At 35.5% G+C, this 21535-nt stretch overlaps 1 protein-coding gene across 6 annotated transcripts in view; it reads right to left on the reverse strand.

The window, feature by feature from the left end:
* LOC150102202 (ral GTPase-activating protein subunit alpha-1) overlaps positions 1–21535 on the reverse strand; it is an 800562-nt gene that overhangs the window by 368328 nt on the left and 410699 nt on the right. For all 6 annotated transcript variants that reach the window (XM_090398990.1, XM_090398987.1, XM_090398991.1 and 3 more), the window contains one exon: positions 10395–10453. In XM_090398990.1, the coding sequence (XP_090255116.1) occupies positions 10395–10453 (59 nt within the window). The remainder of the gene's footprint in view (positions 1–10394; positions 10454–21535) is intronic.

Genomic DNA, 21535 nt, shown 5'->3' on the forward strand with positions numbered 1-21535 from the left:
TCATCTGAGCAGATTAATTTTGCCCTGTTATATAGTGTTTTTATCACCCCATATTGTTGTGGGGGGGGGGGATTGCTGGTGAATGTATCTGCCAGTGTGGGTGGGTTTTCTGTAAACAGAGAAAACCAAAGATCCATCAAGCTGGCGGGTGATTAAAGTGTCTAGGAAGGGGAGGGTGTTGTTTTCCTCTTTTTCTAAGGTGAACTGGACTCTGGGATGTTGGTTGTTTAAGTGTGTTAGGAAGGAGTGGAGTGTGTCTGAGCCATGTGGCCAAATAGCAAACACATCATCCACATAACGAAGCCAAATAGTGGGTTTTTGTGGGGCGGAGTTTAAGGCTTTCTCTTCAAATGTCTCCATAAAGAAATTGGCCAAGGGTGGCGAAAGTGGTGAACCCATGGCTGTCCCCTCTGTTTGTAGAACTTTCCTTGCCAAACGAAATAGCCTGAGTTCATTGTGAACTGAAATAGGGCAAAGATATCGGGAGGAAACTTGGCTTGGATGAGCTAAAGGGTTTCTTTGAGTGGGACATTAGCGAATAGGGAGGAGACGTACTGTCACGGTGCGATCACTCTGGCGATGACACTAGAATGGAAGCATCAAGGCGGCCGATGAGACTATGCGGGCTGCTTCCTACGCCGCACCATTCAGGTGTGACATGGGGGCACCAAATCGTCCCCAAATGACCTCGGTATTGGTCTGGGTGTCGTGCTTAGAAGAGCAATCACCATACTGTGATCTACTGAGACCTAGGTAGCAGAAATGTTTTACTTGTTCTATAGGTTCTCCATTCACAATGTAGTTGTTATTTTCAATGCTTCTACCTATTTTCATTGTCTTTGTCTTGTTATTGCTGACCTTCATACCATATCTATTACAATAGTTATTCAATTTAGTCAGGGAATCTTGGCGAGTTGCAGCGCATTTATAAATCCCGTGATTTCTGAACTATTTGTCATAAAGTGAAAATCTGATTCTGACAGCCTCTATTTGGCCTGAATCCAGCTTGTTCTTCCACAATTCTTCTCAACCATTTCTCAAGTATACTTGTGTAAATTTTACCAGGAACACTCAGTAGAGAAATACCTCTGTAATTCTCACATTCAGTTTTATTTCCCTTTTTATACATGGGTACTATGAGAGCTCTACTGCAATCATTTGGAATTCGTCCCTCTGTCCAGACAATATGAACTATGTAGTGCAGCCACTGTAAGACTTTTATACCTCCATACATGAGCATTTCTGGTTTTAATATCATCTACTCCTGTTGCCTTTCCACATTTCAGGTCTTTGATGGCTTTTTCTACTTCAAGTATGGATATGTATTCCTGACTGCATCCCTGTTGAGTATTTTTTTTACCACTGTGCTGTCACTGATTTTTCCATTTAGCAACTTTTCGAAGTCATTACTCCATACTTCAAGGTTATCTTTTTCTCCAATTTTCATTTCACCTTTATTATCTCTAATTCCTTTTACAGCACTCCATTCGCCATTTCTGAGCTTCTTGAACAACTCCAGAATATCTTCCCACCTTCTTGATATTTATTTTCTATGTCCTTACTAAAGTCTTCACACGACCTTTGTTCCACTAGTTTAACAGTGTTTAGCGTTCTTTCATCTGTCTCTGTATTCTCTAAGAGCACAAGCTGACTTATTTGCCAGGAACTTTTGGTATGCTTTCTTCTTCTCCTTCACTGCCTCTTTAACTTCCTGAACACCATGGACTTTGATCTTTCTATCCTTGCAGACAACCTCACCACTTGCCTCTCTGGCTAAATCAATCAGTGATTTCTTCAAGGCTTATCACTGAATCTCAAATTTAGTTCTTGTTTTCAAACTCTTTCATTTTTTCTTGAATAATGTTTGTGTGTTTTAGTCTACAGTTCACATCTGAGAACTGCTCAACTTTTATTCATTTTAAAACTTTCTTACATGTTCTTCTTTTCAATGTGAAATTCAATTTTATTCTCCCCAAGACTAAATGATGATCACTTCCAATTTCAAATCCTCTGTACACCACTATTGACAATAACGTAGACAATGAGATTTTTCTTATTCCTTGCCTCTTCTCTCCATATGAATTTGTGCACATTTTTATGTTGGAACATCGTAATAACCAGTCCATATTCTGGACAGAAATCCAACAGGTATTTGCCATTATTATTAGCTTGTTCTTTTCTCCAAATTTTTCCAAAATATTTTTATATTTCTGACAATCATTTCCTACTCTGCTATTTAGATCCCCAACAAGAACCAACTTTTCCTTTTTCATCGTGTCAGTTGCTTTCTCTAAAGCCTCAAAAAATTCCTCCACTTCTACCTTAGTAGAACCTTCTGTGGGACCATAGGCACAAATAAGTCTCATTGTCCAGTTCTCCCATTCTGATATTTGCCCACATCAGTCTATTGGAGACTGCCTGCCATTCAAGAAGATTAGCCTTGTATTTAGTGTTGAATACTATGGCTACTCCTTCTTTTCCTTGATTGTCATTGCCTGAATATAACATTTTGGATTTATTGCTGAGAAAGATTGCACCAGTTTTTGTATTTTTTGTTTCAGTCACTTCTATTATGTCGATCTGGTAGTTATCCAATTCCTCAGCTAGCTCCATTTCTTTGCCATTCAGGTTTCATATGCCGATAGTACCGATCTTGAACTCTGGTGATGTTGAGTTGGAGTGTATTTTAGGATATGTCCCAGTAGCTGACTTTTTTGCTGTTCACCCTGGTTTCCTGGCGAAAACAACACAAGTCGTGTTTAACCTGGTGATGCCCCAGCCGGCATGAAATTCTGTCGTGTTGTACTATCATTTTATATTTTGGTTTAAGCTAATAAGGATACAATTTGGTCAGCTAAATCGCAAATTGCCAGCACATCCTCTTTTGTTCAGTATCCAGTCAGATACCTAACAGGGTGCACCACGAAAAGGTGAGGAATGGACGTTTGGTCAGAAGCCCTGGTCGGTTCTCCGCATTCCTTTAAAGGCTATGTGGAGGTTTTTTCTCAGTTATACAGCTTTGACAAGGAGAAAGAACTTTCTGAAACCTCAAAATAATTAAATATTATTTACGATCAACCATAACCCAAGAATGTTTAACAGATTTGTCTATAATATCCATAGAAAATGATATTACGGATAGTATAGACTTGGGTGAATTAATTAAGAATTTTGCGGCATTAAAAGCACCAAGGATACAAATTTTGTGATCTTATAAGGTACATGATGTGATTGTATTTATAAACTTATGTATTTCTTATGTATATATGATCCAAAATTAATTTCTTATAGATATACTGTCTCTCTTCAGTTATGTTAGGCCATCTGGCAGAACGTAAGTCGATACATTAAATCAACAAGGTTATAGGAGTTAGGAACTTAACCGTAATAAGTATGCTGTCATTTTAATTTTTAAACCTTATAAAACTGCACTGTGCATTACTGCCACTATAAAATGGGAGAAAAATGACCCAAATCTTCCTCCACAATCACATCTTCATTACCTTCCCTATATGAAAGACCAGATTGCATCTCTTCTGGTTTAACCTTTTATTTTTTGATGAAAAACTCCAATGTGCTTTGCTTATTCCTCTTCTTCTTTTCATCATAAATTTGTTTATAGCACACAAATGCATCATTCTTTTCTTTCTACTAATAAATAGCATTCAATATTGGGGTCCATGTCTTCAGCCATTTTGAGAACATCACTAACTGCAGAGAACATTTCTGCAAGATCCTTCACTGTGAACTGTTAGCTACCTCTTCTTGTTTCTCTTTTATCTCTTCCTTTTCTTGTTCTTTCTCTTCTGCAGCACATTGTTCCTCCAGTTTGACCAATTCTTTGTTGGTCAACTCTTCAAAAGCAGTTTCTTTGAGTTCAATGGTCATCATCACTCACTTTGAAATTCAGATTGTTTGCTAGTCCCACTATTTCTTCACTCAATTTACAAAATGTCATTTTTTTTCAAAACTTCCAAAATCATGCATATACCTTTTTAATGTCTTTTTCCATATGCCACTCATACATTGAGAGGTCACTTTGTCCCAAGTCACAGCAATATTTTTAATAGCATGATAAATATTGGATACTCTGCAGAACTGCATGAGAGTCTGATCATTTTCTTCAGTAGCAGAAATGGCTTGTGAAAAAGTTCTCTTTATATACTAAGCCCTTAACACTGAAAGAATCCCCGATCCATCAGTTGGGTCAATGAAGTAGTGTCTGGAGGGAGAAACATAACCTTGATCTTGGAGTGAAGATCACCAATGTAAGGTGGATAACCTGAAGCATTATCTAGAATTAATAAAATTTTAAATTCTACATTTTCTTTCACACAATAGTTTTCGATTTCACTCGCATAACAGTTGATTAAGGCATCCTCGAACAATTTCTGAGTCATCCACGACTTCTTTTGCTTCCTAATGTTTCTGAAGGCTTGTGGAGTCTCGTTGTGCCATATCACAAATGGTTTCAGTTTATATCCAGCCACATTACCCCCTAACAGAATTGTAATATGGTCTTTAAGAGCTCTGAAACCAGGCATAGATTTTAGTTTTTGGTGGATGAATGTCCACTCAGACTTTCCAAAACAAGGAGGCCTCATCCATATTAAATATTTGCTGTAGCAAATAATTTTCCCCCATAATAATTTATTCAATTTCTCCACAAACTCCTTGGCAGGCTTCTCATCAGCACTTACAGATTCACCATACTAAGGGATGACTACTTAAAGCTACATGGAAAGGAAGATCTTATTGTGCAAGAAAGTTGAAGTTGAATCCTCACCTTCTCGTGGTGCACCCTGTTGGGTATCTACTTGGATACTGAACGAACGAGGATGGGCTGGCAATTTGGGATTTGGCCGACCAAATTGTATTCCTATTGGTTAAACCAAAATAAAAAATGATGGTACAACATGACATAATTTCATGCCGGCTGGGGCGTCGCCCGTTTAAACAAGGCCCCCTGATGTTTTCGCCAGGGAACCAGGCTGAACAGCGAAAAGTCAGCTACTGGAACAAATCTGAAAATACACCCCAACTAAACATCACAACTATCAACATAAGAAGCCTGAATGGCAAAGAAATGGAGCTAGCTGAGGAATTACATAAGTACCAGATCGACATTATAGGGGTGACTGAAACAAAAAAGACAAAAACTGGTGAGATCTTTCTGAGCAATAAATACAAAATGTTATATTCAGGCAATGACAATCAAGGAAAAGGAGTAGCTATAGTATTCAACACAAAATATGAGGCTAATCTTCTTGAATGGCAGTCAGTCTCAAGTAGAGTAATGTGGGCGAATATGAGAATGGGGAACGGGACAATGAGACTTATTTGTGCCTATGGTCCCACAGAAGGTTCTACTAAGATAGAAGTGGAGGAATTTTTTGAGGCTTTAGAAAAAGCAACTGACACAATGAAAAAGGAAAAGTTGGTCCTTGTTGGGGATCTAAATAGCAGAGTACGAAATGATTGTGAGACATACAAAAATATTTTGGGAAAATTTGGAGAAAAGAGCAAAGCTAATAATAATGGCAAATATCTATTGGATTTCTGCTCAGGACATGGACTGGTTATTACTAACACCATGTTCCAACATAAAACTGTGCACAAATTCACATGGAGAGAAGAGGCAAAAAATAAGAAAAGTCTCGTTGAATATGTTATTGTTGATAGTGATTTTTCTCCCTTGTGCAGGACAACAGAGTGTATAGAGGATTTGAAATTGGAAGTGATTGCTATTTAGTATTGAATTTCATATTGAAATAATAAAATTGAATTTCATATTGAAGAGAATGATATGTGAGAAAGTTTTAAAGCGAATAAAAGTTGAGCAGCTCTCAGATGTGAACTGTAGACTAAAATACACAAAGATTATTGAAGAAAAAATGAAAGAGTTTGAGAACAGGAATCAAACCTTGGAGATTCAGTGGCAAGCCTTGAAGAAAGCACAGATTGATTCAGCTAGAGAGGCATGTAGTGAAGTTGTCTGCAAGGATAGAAAAATTAGAACTCCATGGTGGACACAGGAAGTTAAAGAGGCAGTGAAAGAAAAGAAGAAAGCATATTAAACATTCCTGGCAAATAAGTCAGCTTGTGCTCTTAGAGAATACAGAGACAAATGTAAGAAAACTAAACAGTGTGTAAAACTAGCTAAACAAAAGTCATAGGAGGACTTTGGCAAGAATATAGAAAATAAATACCAAGAAGGTGACAAGATATTCTGCAGGTTGTTGAAGAAGCTTAGAAATGGAGGAAAGAGTGCTGTAAAAAGGAGTTAGAGATGATAAAGGTGACATGAAAACAGGAGAAAAAGATATCCTTGAAGTATGGAGTAATTACTTTGAAAAACTGCTAAATGAAACAAGCAGTGAGGATAGCACAGTGGTAAAAAAACACTGACCAGGCATGCAGGAAGGAATACATATCCATACTTGAAGTAGAAAAAGCCATCAAAGGCTTGAAATGTGGAAAGGCAGTAGGAGTAGATGATATTCAACAAGATATGCTGAAGTATTGTGGTATAAAAATTTTACAGTGGCTGCACCGCATAGTTCAGAGTGCTTGGACAGAGGGAAGAATTTTTGATGATTGGAGTGGAGCTCTCATAGTACCATATATATAAAAAGGGAAATAAAACTGAATGTGAGAATTACAGAGGTATTTCCCTACTGAGTGTTCCTGGCAAGATCTATGCAAGTATACTTGAGAAATGGTTGAGAAGAATTGTGGAAGAAAAGCTTGGTGAAGAACAAGCTGGATTCAGGTCAAATTGAGGCTGTCAGGATCAGATCTTCACTTTACGACAAATAGTCCAGAAAGCATGGGAATATAACAAAGATCTGTATTTAACTTTTGTCGATTTGGAAAAGGCATATAACAAGGTACCAAGAGAGAAGCTATTCATTATGCTACAGTTATATGGTGTCAATGGGGCATTATATCAAGCAATACTTAAGTCTGTACTTGAGTTGTAAGTCAGCAGTTAGAATTGAAAGAAGTACAGGAAGATGGTTTAATGTTAAATCTGGTGTGAGACAAGGATGTACATTATCCCCTCTGTTATTCATTATCTATATGGATCACATTATGAAAAGGAAAGTGGTGTTAAACATGATATCAGAATTGGAGATGTTAATGTCAGCTTTTTGCGGACGATGTTATACTTCTAAATAAATCCACTACAAGTCTGCAAGATTCTCTGACTAAATTGAATAACTGCTGTAATAGATATGGTATGAAGGTCAGCAATAAAAAGACAAAGACAATGAAAATAGGTAGAATCATTGAAAATGTCAACTGTATTGTGAATGGAGAACCTGTGGAACAAGAAAAACATTTCAGCTACTTAGGCACGATTTTTAGTGAAGATGGTAAATTAAATATTAAATTAAATTAATGTAAAATAAATTAAACAGAATCAGCAAAGCTGGTATGGTGGGAAGTCAATTGAATAAATTCATATGAAATAAGAGAGAAATTAGTCAGAACACTAAATTAGCTGTATACAAGACAGTGTTCAAACTAGTTTTAACTTATGGATCTGAGAGCTGGGTCAGAAGTAAAAGACTTGACCCAAGACTAGAGACCGCAGATATGAGAGTCCTGAGAAAGATTAGAGGTGTGAACAGATGGCATCAATGGCAATATCATATTAAAAACGAGGATATTAGGAAAGAACTTGATATTGTCAGCATCCAGGAATGCGTTAGCAGAGCTAATCTCAGGTGGTATGGTCACTTAAACAGAATGGGCGAAGAAAGATTAGCAAAACAAGTGTTCTCTGCCAGATTGGCAGCAAAACGACTCAGAGGAAGACCAAGATATAGGTGGATTGATATGGTACGAAGTGCCTTAGACAATAGAAATATGAGATCTGATAATGTTGGAGTCTTGACAAGTAACAGACTGATTTGGAGGAAAATTGTAGATAGGAAGTTAGTAATGATGTAATTTTTTTCATGTAGTACTATCGTATCCTGTACACCCCTTGAGGGTACATGGCAGGAATTTGATGATGATGATGAATGATGGGAATATATTACTTAGGGAAATTAACATATATTTATCATGTTTGTTCATGAAATTAACAAATATGATAACAATATAAACATATACTATAAAATTAGAAAAAACTTTTAATTAATATTTTCAGTATTCTAGCAGAGTTAAATTGCCATCATCAAGAATAAACAAACTGATATGTGCATACAGACATTACACAGAGTAAGTATGACTGAAGTAGAGGAAGTGGGATGGGATAGGTGATCTTAACTGCTATACTAAAGCTCTCAGGATGAACACTACCTAGATTTCAGCATTTTCATACAACCAAAGTTGTTGAAGTTAAGGTATTTCCTTAAGGCTGAAGCAGATTCCAGGAAAAGCCTTTTAAATTTGCTCCTATAAGTAAGGTGGCCTTTTTCCATATTTTTCAGTAGATGCTCAAGGCAAGTCCTCAGTGATTGTAGTAGTGGAACCAGATGTAGTATTCATGTTTGGCAATTCTGATTTGGCTGTCCTGCCTGTAAGACAGTTTACAAGTGTGCGAAACCTGGCAGATACCTAAAAAATCTAGGGTTAGAATTTTTATTAACATATGAAATACCCTGAGTTCATGATGAACTTCAAAAAAGCTGAGAAATTAGAAGGATATTGTTTAAGGTGTCCTTCAGAGGAACATTTTTAGCTAGTGTTTAAAATCCCTTGTAGGAGAGATTGCTTCTTGGCAGTTTTGCTAGTGTTAGGATATTTTTTTGCAACATCTAGCCTGATATTGTTTGCTGAGTGGACAGAAAGGCTATGAATCCCTCATTTCATCTGTATCATAATTTCTTCAGAAGGTATTTTTTAGGTGTGATCACAGAGTTATGGCCATGACTGAGTGTACTTATAGATTCTGGCTTGAGAGTGGACAACAGGTTTATTACAGTTTATTCTGCTGGATGTTGAGGCTTAGAAGTATAATTTTTAATACTTTTGCAAATTTACAGATGTACTGACTTTTCGCAGACATCTTGTCACAGTTTGGTGAGATATCCACATACCTATGCTTGAATGGAGCTGACTTTTAAACAGACCTGCCAATTACATTTTGCTGTTATAACCAAAAATCTGTCATGCTAGAGCAGGTGACCTCTTATCAAAGATCTGGAACACATTCCTTTGGTTTGAAATACTGTTCAGAGCTTGGATACAATGCTATTTGAGATTCCAGACTCTCTGGCAATATCAGTAATTCTGTGGCCTTCTCCAAACTTTCCAATAATTCCTCCCCATATGAAATCATCTAGATGATGTCTTTGAGACAATACAAGACATCAAAGTTTGGAACTTTATTCCTTCTTGAAATGAGCTTCCTTATTAACACAATTCGTTTACCACAGCTTTTGCCTTTTATCCTGCTGAGTTCTACTGCATTACCTCTTTGCAAGCGATTTGAAAATCTGAATGTACACCCACTTTCTACTTGAAATCATCAATTATACAAATTGCACAAGCTGATTCATCTGAATTTGCAGTTATAATCCTCAGAAATAGTGTTCATTCTTAAGTTTTGGACACCAGTGTAATTACCTTTTATCCAAGTTCTCCAAGGTGGATGTTAACAGATTTTCCTGTCTGTCCATAGTAGTAGGCTAAATCACAGTCAGGGGGAGCTTTTTACACTCCAGAATATGCTAGTGGATGGAGTTTGTCCTTAGGAGAGCAGATCAGAGATGCTAATTTGACATGTTGTTTGAATGTAGTGTATCTTGGTATGTACAGGGAATAGGAATATTGTTGTTTTGTTCTTGTGTATTTGAAGAGGGGAATCTAAAATCTTTAATCAATTTAAAATTTTTAATCAATTTAAAAATCTTATTTTTAAATTGATTAAAAAATACGAAAAATATAAAATTAATTAAAAAACACAGGGAAAAAAAACTTTACTTTACTGCTATACCTTTATTAATAATAGTATCGAACATGCACACCAAGGCCTGGTTTAATCTGCACTGCATTTCATGTGAGAAGAAAGGACATATAAGAACCAGAGCCATAAACTCTGAACATGAAATAAGGCAGAAGTCGCTCCAAAAAGCAGAGTGGCGGTGTTTTACTGATTGATGAAAGTTATTTCCCACCTACTAAACTCATATTTTCTTCAGCCAGGTTATGCTGGACATGACAGCTTTGACTTCACATAATTAAACTTATTCAACGATGTGAATACAAGTGATGTATATGTTAATTTTATTTGACACTCACTTCCTATAAAAATACATAGGATGCTTTAACTAATTATTTTAGGAAAGCACTAGATTAAACACACATATTATCTCACATAGCATGACATTTTTATGATTCCTTAGTAACTACATTTGATATTATAAAATTGAACTTACCTTGCAAGCCCAGCTGGTTCTCTTTTACCAGCTTTAAGTAATGTGCCAATAATGTGGTCCTGAAAAGAAAGTTATCATAACTTATTTAAAATTCATAACAATAAAAGTTTGTGTTAATAAGTTAGGCTTAAGAAAATATTATGTGAACAATATTCAATTTGGACAATCAAAAGAAAAATTTGCTTGTTAAAACAATATGTAACAATATAATTTCTTTCGATTTTTAATTTAGAATCTGTTATTATTAAAAGAGCCCTCCAGGAAGGCCATATACTACATGCACGAGCTGTTATACTTGTTCTTGAATTCATTCATGCTGCTTGCATGCACAGCATCTAATGGCAATCCATTCCAATCATGCCTCACTCTATAAGAGAAAAATCTAGATCTCCTCGTCTTAGTGGCATTCATTCTCAGCTTCCAAAGATACCTCTTATACTTTTCCATACCATTCATAAAATACAAAATTCCATCAAAATCCTGTATGACCCTTTCAGAAGTTTGTAAGTCTCAATCATATTATTATTAAGGGTATCTCCATGGAGTCAGTAGACTCATCGCGGGAGACCCAAACTATCAAAACAATATTTATCATATCTGTTCTTGAATTCATTTACAGACGAAGAACTCACAACTGAGTCAAGCAACATTCTACTTATTTACCACCCTACAGGTGAAAAACCTCATTCTCACATCCTTGTTAACCACACTTTTCCTTGGATGACCTCTTGTTCTTCCATCACTATCACACAGCTGAAACATTTTCCCACCATCAATCTTATAAAAACCTTTTAGTAATTTAAATGTTTTTTTTATCATATCCCCTCTTCTCTGCCTATCAACCAACCTCTGCAATCCACAATAATCATTCCTCTTTCTCCTGTTTTCTAATGTCTGCAGTCTACAAATTTGCAATCTGTCTTCATAATCAGTATTCTGATATCATTTTTAACACTGCCTTTGTGAACACTCTCTCTCTCTCTCTCTCTCTCTTCACTGTATCAGAATCACAATGGAAACCACACCTGTGCATAATAGTCCAAGTGAAGTCTTATCAAGGTCTTGTAAAGAGGCAAAATGACATCCTTATCTTTACATGTCAAAGTTCGTTTCGGCATTGCAATTATCTTTCGAATTGTATTTGCAATCTTTGCAACATGGCCCCATGAACTTAAACTTCCTATCTAACAGCACTCCAAGATCACTAGCCTCATCAGTATCTTCTAACATAATCCCACCAATATAATACATCTGATATTTAATCATGCCAAAGGGCATGACTTTACATTTATTGACATTGAACTGATATCCACTTTCCCATGCCTACAATTCCAGCCTATTCAAACCATTCTTCAACTACTGCATATTGGCTGCATTCATCTTTAACCTACCTATTTGTGCATCACCAGTAAATAAATGTATGTTGCCTGTCAAATCCTTCCCAATATCACTAATGTACAGATTGAATAACAGTATACTAAGGCCTGATCTTTGTGGTACACCACTAGTTATCTTACATCTAGCAGACTCGCATCCCATGGAATTTATAGAAAACTAATAGTCATATTAAGAGATATTTACAAGAATGCAGTTGCAGCAGTTAGAATAGGTGATGATTTGGGGAAATGGTTTAGAACAAGCAAGGGTACTAGACAGGTGGACCCAATATCACTAAGCATTTTCATTGCACATTTAGAAAGAGCAATGGATAAAATGAAGGAAGATGCAAAAGGAATATCGGTACATGAGACGAGAATTAACAATCTGGGATTTGCAGATGACACTGTTATTATGGAAGAAGAAGAAGAAAGAGAAACTACAAGAAACATTGAAACTGTTAAATCAGGAAGGAAAGAGATTTGGACTTGTTATGAACTTGAAAAAACAAAGACAATGGTATTTGGTGAGAAGAACATGAAACAAAAGATACAAGTGGATGGAATTGATATAGAAAATGTAGAACAGTTCAGATGTTTGGGAAGTAAAATGACATATGATTTGGCCTGTAAAAAAGAAATGCAAAGGGAAGAACAAATCTGAAGGCCATGGATAACATCTGGAAAAATTAAGTGATCATCCTGCAAGCAAAACTAAGAGTGCTGGAAACATGCATCTTTAGCAGTGTACTGTATGGATCTGAAACATGGGTAATAAATAAGGAATCAAGAAAAACCCATTTCTGAATGCAAGCCCTAACCAACTTTTCCAAGATCTTCACCACCACTCTTGAGATACTAAATGATCGATAGTTGGATACATCAGTCTTTGCACCACCTTTGTGCAATGGGATTACACATCCATTTGACTCCTATCCTATTTATTTTTCCAACCTCTCCGGAAACATTCTGATATTGCATCATTTAAGTATTTTTTAAATGCTTGAAATGCTTCCCATGCATTGTCAATATTCTTTCCATTCAGCAACTAATACCACTGTGCTGAACACAATATACTCCTCAGTTTGTCGTAATTTCCTGCTTTGTAGTTCAGCATGTAACCTTTTCTGAATGGAACATTCATAAACTTCGCCACTTCCAAACTGAGTGCCACATGATCACTGTCACCAACTGTAGGCAGAATGGTTATGTCTTTTACTGAAACACCCTCAGACACTCTAATCAAATCTAACACTCTTTGACCTCGAGTTCCTTCAGTCACGTGCTGCTTGAGGAAGTCATCTCACAATAGCTCAATAATTTCAGTTTCATTCTTCTCATGAGATTTACTGCTACCCAATTAATGTGAGGTGAAATCTTTTTAGATTTCACCTCACACCAGATGGCTTCAAACTCATTGCCACATGAAAAACTGTTACTAGTATTACAATCATAAGCCTCAACACATACTGGATTCATGTCATCCAATATCATTAGAAGCACACCCCTTCCTTGCCTATTCTTACTAAAAAATACTACCCTTTACTCTGATAGCCAGATCTTACTAATGCCTACAAACTGAGGTCCCAACATATTGTTCAAGGCAAGAAACTCTATCCCTTTATTACTGATACTCCTATCATTCGTGTGTAGACATAATAAGCTACCTTCATGTTCTTTCATATGCTCTTGTCTGTAGTCTGTATGATTCAGTCGGATCTCTGTTCTTCTCTAGTGCCTCATATATGCACACATCTTTCCAGACGTTTGATGGGTCTGAACCATACAAACACAAAGTCAAAATCGTTCTCACCTCGTAATCATTTCCACGACAGTGCCCATTCCCTTCATTAGCACAGTTACATAACATTGTCACTCTGACATATACACATTCTCACAATTCCACTCATTATAATTTAGTTTCTCTGACTCTCTCTGTGTTAGATCTCATACCAGTTATTAGTTTTTCAAGACCCCTGATACCAAATTCATTCAAGTGTAGGCTATCCCTCTTATACAAATCCAATCTTCTCACCAACTTACTCCACAAATCCAAAAACTCGCATCCATTCCTTCTACAGAGCCTAGGCATTGAATCATCTACCACCATCTTCCTCTTTTTAATTCATTTTTATCATATCATGATAATATGCTTATGATTTTGACTTTCTCACTAGTCAATTTTGCTTCTTCCAACAATCCTTTCATATCCTCTCACACATTGAATTTATTGCTAGTTAAGTTGTTAGTACCTACTACAATTATGATCTCCAGGTAAGTAATGTTGATGGAGTCACCATATCAAATAATATCCTTCTTTTTACAATCAACGTTACTTACCTGATTTGTAATTACTTACTAACTTACCAGATTCTGTGCTTTGTTGTTTCTGATCCTGCTGCTTAATTTTCTTTTCCTTTTCTATGTTGATTCAAATGCCACTTAACTTTCACTAATTACCACCTCAACTAATAATCTGCTTTAACTTCGCTATTTTGGAGGTGAATTCATTTTCAATAACCTCTTCAATATCCTCCTCAGCAGAGCAAGCCTTCTTATTCTCAACTTCATGCTTTTCTTAGCATAACGTTTCTTGTGTGTGTTTTTGGCACCATTTTAAACTATATTTAATACTGCAATATATTAACAAAAACATGTTATAAAACATTAAATACACTAAATGTACACTAATATACTATAAAATACTAATTTTCTAAGAGAAAAACACAATAAAACAGGAAAAAAAATTTTTTTTTTACTCTCTCTCTGTGTTCACTGGGCATCTACAGATGCCATATGGTCACTCTGATGCTTGATGATGTTCCACACCAGGCCTCGCCATGTAGTCCTGTTGTTTGCTTTTCTGGCAGCCTCAACTCTCTGAAGATCAGTCACTCCACACATGCCATCCATCCATCTCATTGATGGTCTACCCCTGCTTCTTTTTCCAGGAACTTTACCTTCTATTACTGTTCTGAGAAGTCCTCCTTCCATCCTTTCTATGTGTCCAAAATATTTTAACTTTCTTCTGTCAATATCCTTAAGGAGCCTTAAAGTTCTACTAATCTTTTCTAACACTTCATTTGAACGCCTTTCAGTATATGATATCCTCAACAGCCTTCTGTAACACCACATCTCAAAAGCAGATATCCGTTTCTTATCTGACTTCTTTAGGGTCCAAGTCTCGCATCCATAAGTCGCTGTTGGAAAAACAACTGCATCTAAAATCCTCAACTTTGTTCCCATGGAGATAGATCCATCCTTCCAGATTTTAGACAGGTCTCTGACTGTTGTTTTAGCCATTCCTAACCTTTTTCTGAACTGTAATTCTTCACATTAATAATGGATCCCAGGTACTCAAACTTGCTGACTTCCTCAATTCAAAAGTGCTAAATTCACTGAGCAATCATAATGTATCCTTGGACCCATGTGCCATAAGAAGTAAGAATTTCCTGTACAGTTTTGTAACAATGTGACTGTAGCATCACCCAGGATTGAAAGCGCATGACAATATTTTCATTTTATTGTGCAATACGATGTGTAGTGATTTGGTCAACTTTATACTTAAAGTTGTATAAGTTTATAATTCATAACATGTGACCAAAGCTGTATAGAGTTATCTCTTTTGAGATAACTCTCATTACTTTTCGATCTTTTAATACCTGATCACTAAATTTTCTTAAGAGAACTGTCAACGTCTACTTCCACTTCTCTCTGATCTTTATTTGGAGCTTCTATTAAACTGTAGCACTCGTAGTTAGTCCATCAGTGGCTTTATCATCATTTATAGAAAACATGCCATTTTATAGTACAGTTATGGAATTTTCATTTTAATTTCTTATCTTCCAAAATTTTTTCTAATTTTAGGTTTCTTTTTATGTTAATATAGAAATGGCAATTTTCACAACACTGCAAGGAACATTACAAGGTCAACTTTATCATAAATCTTACAGCTGCAACTTTTTGTAGTTTCTCAGAGGATGATTAGGCAGATTAGTGTACTTAGCAGTCATCACATAAAATAATGTTGAAGGAATATGTTGCTTGAAATAGCCACAACTTTATGTTCTAATAGCAAGCTTGACTAACATTTGCAAAAAAGATTTTGAATGAGTTTTAATGGCACTTATGAATATCATAGCTTATGAGGGTTTTTTGAAAAGTTTGGTAAATTTTCAATAGAAGGCAACACAATTCGTTCATTCATACCAGTGTTGCCATGTATCATCTTTTTCATGACCCCCTGGCAAATTTTTAGCCACGTGCAACACATAGTTCTTGTTTGGCAAACACTTAAAATGACCATGTTTGCATTTTTCATAAAAATGGAGAAAAACAAATTTCGTGCATTGATAAAACACTTATTTGAATAAGTGGATGGCTTCGGAGATCAAAGCTGAGTTCAATGCAGTTCATGGGGACTGTGCATTAGTATTAAAGACTATTTATTTTTGGATAAATGAGTTTAAACATGGTGGTAATTCCATTGAAAATGAAGCGTGCTCTGGATGCCCAACTGAGGTCACTACAAAGGAAATGATTGACAAAATCTATGGTATCATTATGGAAGACTGAAGAGTGAAAGTGAATGAGATTGCTGTGATTGTAAACATCTCAACTGAATGGATGTATAATATTCTGCACAAAAAATTGCACATGAAAAAGCACAAGATGAGTGTACACAGTACACCCATCGTGTACTGTGTACACGATGGGTGCTGTGACTGTCAATCAAAAATGCATACGAAAAGACATTTCAACACAGCGTTTGGCGATGTTTAATCACAATTCGCAGGATTTTTTGCGTCGATTCGTGACTGTAGACAAAATTTGGATTCACCACTACACACACCTGAGTCCAAGCAGCAGTCAAAACAGTGGATAATGCCCAGTGAAAGAGCACTGAAAAAAGCAAAGACCGTTTTTTCAACTGGGAAGGTGATGGCCACTGTTTTTTGGGATTCCCAAGGAATTATCATGATAGACTATTTGGAAAAGGGCAAGACAATAACAGGAGTCTATTAGACATTATTGTTGGACAAGTTAAAAGAAGAACTGGATAAAAAACGGCCAAGATTGGCACATAAAAAAGTGTTCTTTCATCAAGACAATGCACTGTCCCACATATCGGCTGTCGCAATGGCAAAATTGCACGAATTGAGGTTCGAATTGGTTCCACATCCATTGTATTCTCCGGACTTGGCTCCATGTGACTACTTCTTGTTCTCAAACTTAAAAATTTGGCTCGGTAGGAAAAAACTTTCTTCAAACAAGGATGCCATCAAGGCTGTCAATGACTATTTTGCACAATTTGACAAATCCTACTTTTTTAGATGGGATGAAAAAATTGGAAACTCGCTAGACCAAATGTGTAGATCTCGATGGAGACTATGTTGAGAAATAAAGGTGATTTTTCCCAAAAAAATGTGTTTTAACTTATTTTTTTTACCAAACTTTTCAAACAACCCTTGTATTCAACAAACATATTGGCAAAAATAAAGAAAAATAATTTTTATTGTTGCAAATATTTCAGACAGAAATTAACAGGTCATCACCAGTGCAGCAGCATAATTACAAGGTGGAGCTAGAACAAAGAAATATTTGCAATAATAAAAAAATTATTATTCGTTATTCTTGTGAATACACGTGTTTAATAATAAGGATTTTAAAACACCGTTTTTCATGAACCATTTAATCGATTTGAATGATTGAAATGTCTCTCATTTTTAAATGAGTAAGCTATTTTACTTGAGCACATTCTTAAAAGGAACTAGCAAAATCACACAGGGTCATAAACAAGAGCAACAAGCTCAGGTACAAAAAATTTGCATTTTGGTTCCTCATCAAGAATACCACACAAAAAGTCTGCCATTCCATGCTTCCACTTCTCTTACATTTGGATGATACCACTGAAACATCATCCAAAGATAAAGCTGCAATCCTACATAGATGACCAAGACAAATCACTTCCACTATACTGTTAAGGAAACTTCTTTTTTGTCACAATAGAAGCAATATTTAGCATGCTCTATGATTAAGCAAGACATCATTGAAAGTTTTTCCCTTTAAACGTTGATAATTATTTGTCAACCAATTTTTCTACCCCTCCCCTCCCACTAGGTATTTATCAGTACATTTTTGGCATATTTTAATCAGTATGATAACTTGGTCTGTTTCATTAAAAGGTCTAAAGAAAAGTTTTAACACATCACAATTTTAAAAAAAATTTTTTATATTTTTTTCAAAATTGTGATCTGTTAAAAACAATGCTGTGCTTTGTTTAACAATTGATCCCAATCAAGGATAATATGGACACCTCCTATTACTTTATCTATAAGACCATTAATAAGACTAATCAGTTCCATTAGTCCATTAACCAATTTTTCAATTTATCTGATGAAACTTTATGAACTAGAATTGTCTTTGAAATTCAGAGGGTACTGCTGATCACCAATAAAGGAGATATATCGTTCATACTTCCAACTTATCAAATATCAATGATTTAAGATATTAAAATTTCACTGGTTAACAAAACAGTTGTTTGATGCCAGGAAAGGAAGAACAACATCTAGGTGACTGATGAAGTTAAGAAGTACCTTAGAAGACTGAAAGATATGATCTGACAATATGAGAGTGTTGACAAATAAACTAATCTGAAGCAAACTGTCAATAGACAGTAATAATGTAAACTTATAATGAACAAGATAGTAATCTCTACAGTGTATCCTTCATAATCAAATCAAAATCATACTTCATACTATCATAAAACAAATTCCTACTATGAGTTGTATTTTTTTGAGGGTATGTAGTAGAAATTTGATTATGACAACAATTTCCTCCTCCTGTATTATGTCATTAGGTAAATCTAACATCTTAAGCAGTTCTTCTTTTCCAATGTTTTATGTGGCTCCCATTCACAAAAAGGTTTTTGCAAACCTATAGTACAAATGCATTATAGGTGGGTGGGCTAAGGATTTTTTCCCTATTTCATTAATTTTATATAGTTTTTGTATTTAAAAGATTTTTTTTTTTTTTTACATAATACAGAAACATTCCTCATGTAGAGGAAGGTTTCTGGACAACCAAACATGGACATTTTTTAAGCTCTTTCAGTCCTTCAATAAGCAGGGTAGTGGTGTCACACCAGACAATGAAATTCATCTCCTGCCCAAGGTTGTTATAATCCACAAAGCAACTAATTGAAGGGTGGCAAAAGCCACCAAAATTGAACCATAGCCATAAAAAGAAAGTTTTTTTTTCCTCTTAATTTTACATATTTTCTTTAATTAAGGGGCAGCAAAGGGGTGGCACATACCATAACAATGGTCCTGCTCCCAACTAAAGACAATCACAGCATTCATGCTCATGAGAAGATTTGAACTCAGTCTGTTGGTTGGAGAGCAGATATACTAACCTCTCAGCAAACCAGCACATTGATCTATAAGGAAGGGGGGTGGACTGGAAAGTTCTGAAAAACATCTAGACAAAAATGATATTAAAGCAAATGATATAATCACAAGAAGAACATACTATCAGCAGAGTTATGAAGGTAACATATGTTCTTATATCGTATGCTTTTTCTTGTAGTTATATTAGTTGCTTTAATATAATTTTTTGTTCTAGGTGTTTATCAAAACTCTCCAGACCCCCCCCCTCATATGTTCACAGATGCACTTCTTAAATACTAATTAAACTCCTCTGCAATCAGAGCTGATTAACACCTATTTAAACACTTTGAAAATGTATTTAATGTGTCTATAGAGGCTTTGTATCATGGGCTTTGGTCTTTCAGTGTTCGATACAGAAACTTTCTAAAAAGGAGTGAAGACAATGAAGTCTCATCTACTTGCTTCTTCTTGATCTTAGTCCACCATACCCATATAAAACAATGAGCATGAACAAAGAATTTAAACAATTTCAAAATGTTAGAGGAGGTGGTAATGGGACTGGCACGTACCATATCCTGCTCTAGTTAGCAATACTCATACAATTTCCATGAGTGATCTCTTAATCTGTCCTTTCTTTACAATACTGAAAAATTTCCCCTGTGTCAATCCTAGAAAAATATAAATTAGTGAAGCATTTTCTGTCATATCTGCTCTTTTCTGCCTAACAACCAATATTTGTAACTCACAAATTTTCAATCTATCCTCATAAAGAGAATTCCTTAGACCAGTCACCATCTTGTTCACTAAACTCTGGGAGGATGAGGTGCAATTTCTATAACAAAAGCAGTCCAGATGTGGCATATTAAAGTATTATAAAGTAGAATAATAACCTCCTTATCCAACTAACTCTATAAAGCACATTGTCAACTTTTGTGAAATGCAATCTGAACTTCAAATCTCTTTTTACGATCACCCATAAATCCATATCTTCATCAATTTCCTGCAATCCCATACCATCATGAAGTACAAAAATCTTTTCATTGCAAAGTACATAATGCTACACTTTGCCACATTGAACATCACATTTACCTATGTTATCAGTGTACTTAAATCATTCTGTAAGATCTCTACATCAGTTTGGTATCATCAAGACATAGATGGATATTCCCCTCAAATATTTCCTATATCATTAAAGTACAAATGAAATAGCAATGGCTTAATTACAGAACAACGTGTTGTACTACTGGTAACACACCTTTTCCTGGATTCTGCTTCTCTTTAATAAACACCAAAGTCGATCTATCATTGAACCTCCTATCCACATCACCAATTTCATTTCTATCCACATTTGCTTCAATTTACGTAAACAAAGTTCAATGCAACATCTCACCAAATGGTTTTGCAATGCTGAGTATTATTAGGCATTGTGCCCATTTCCTTTAACCAACTCAACTGCCACTGCCACTTATTAAGAAAATTATTAAAATATTATCACGAGATCTACCAGACACATGCTGTGCAGACCTCCAGAATATTATATTCATATTCACACATTCCTGATTCAACTACTGTTGACTATCTGTGGCATATCTTAACTACCATTCCTCAGATAATGATCAGTATATAATTTGCTATCACCTCTGTCTGTCCTGGAGCTTTCACATTTGTGCAGCAAGATTTACACTGATCAGGCTGGAAAAAGTTTTGAAATCTGTCAGAAAGAACACCTAGGCAACATGAAATATAAAAGGAAAGAAAAAAAATGATTTCGGTGGGCACATCTTTTCTGAACAAACAGAAATAAGGGCTTTATACTTCATAATATTCGGAAGTGTTTGATAAGTTTATGCAAATTACAAAATCTCTATTATGACAATAACTTACCTATAGTCATTATACAACAAACTACACATTGCAAATAATCTGTCAAATAGCTATTTTATTAGCCATAGTATACATTTAAAAAAGCTGTTAAGCTTTCAGATTTTGTTGTATGTATTTTTTTTTTTTACTTCCTCAAGATGTTAACTAACTGATGGCAAAAACATGCCAAAATCTTATGCTAAATTTGCTTATAAATAAACCTACAAGTTTATCTCATATCATTTATTTGTATATCTCACATTACCAATTTATGAAAAGGCAAATAAAATCTTAATCCAAGTGGAATTACTAAGGAAGAATTTAATTACTTTGTTCCAGGTAATATTTAGGCAAATATACTTGAAAAGAGGTCAAAGAAAGCTGTAAAGAAATTTAATAACTTTAACGGAAATAGAGAAGATGAGAGATCTAGGAGTGATGGTGGACAAGGACCTGAAATTCAGGGGCCACACTGCACAAATTGTAAAGCCATCACATCGGATAATGGCAATGA

The sequence above is a fragment of the Typopeltis vanoorti genome, chromosome 10 (assembly GCF_054136105.1).
Source record: "Typopeltis vanoorti isolate ZY-2024b chromosome 10, IOZ_Tvanoo_1.0, whole genome shotgun sequence".
NCBI classification, from domain to species: Eukaryota; Metazoa; Arthropoda; class Arachnida; order Uropygi; family Thelyphonidae; genus Typopeltis; species Typopeltis vanoorti.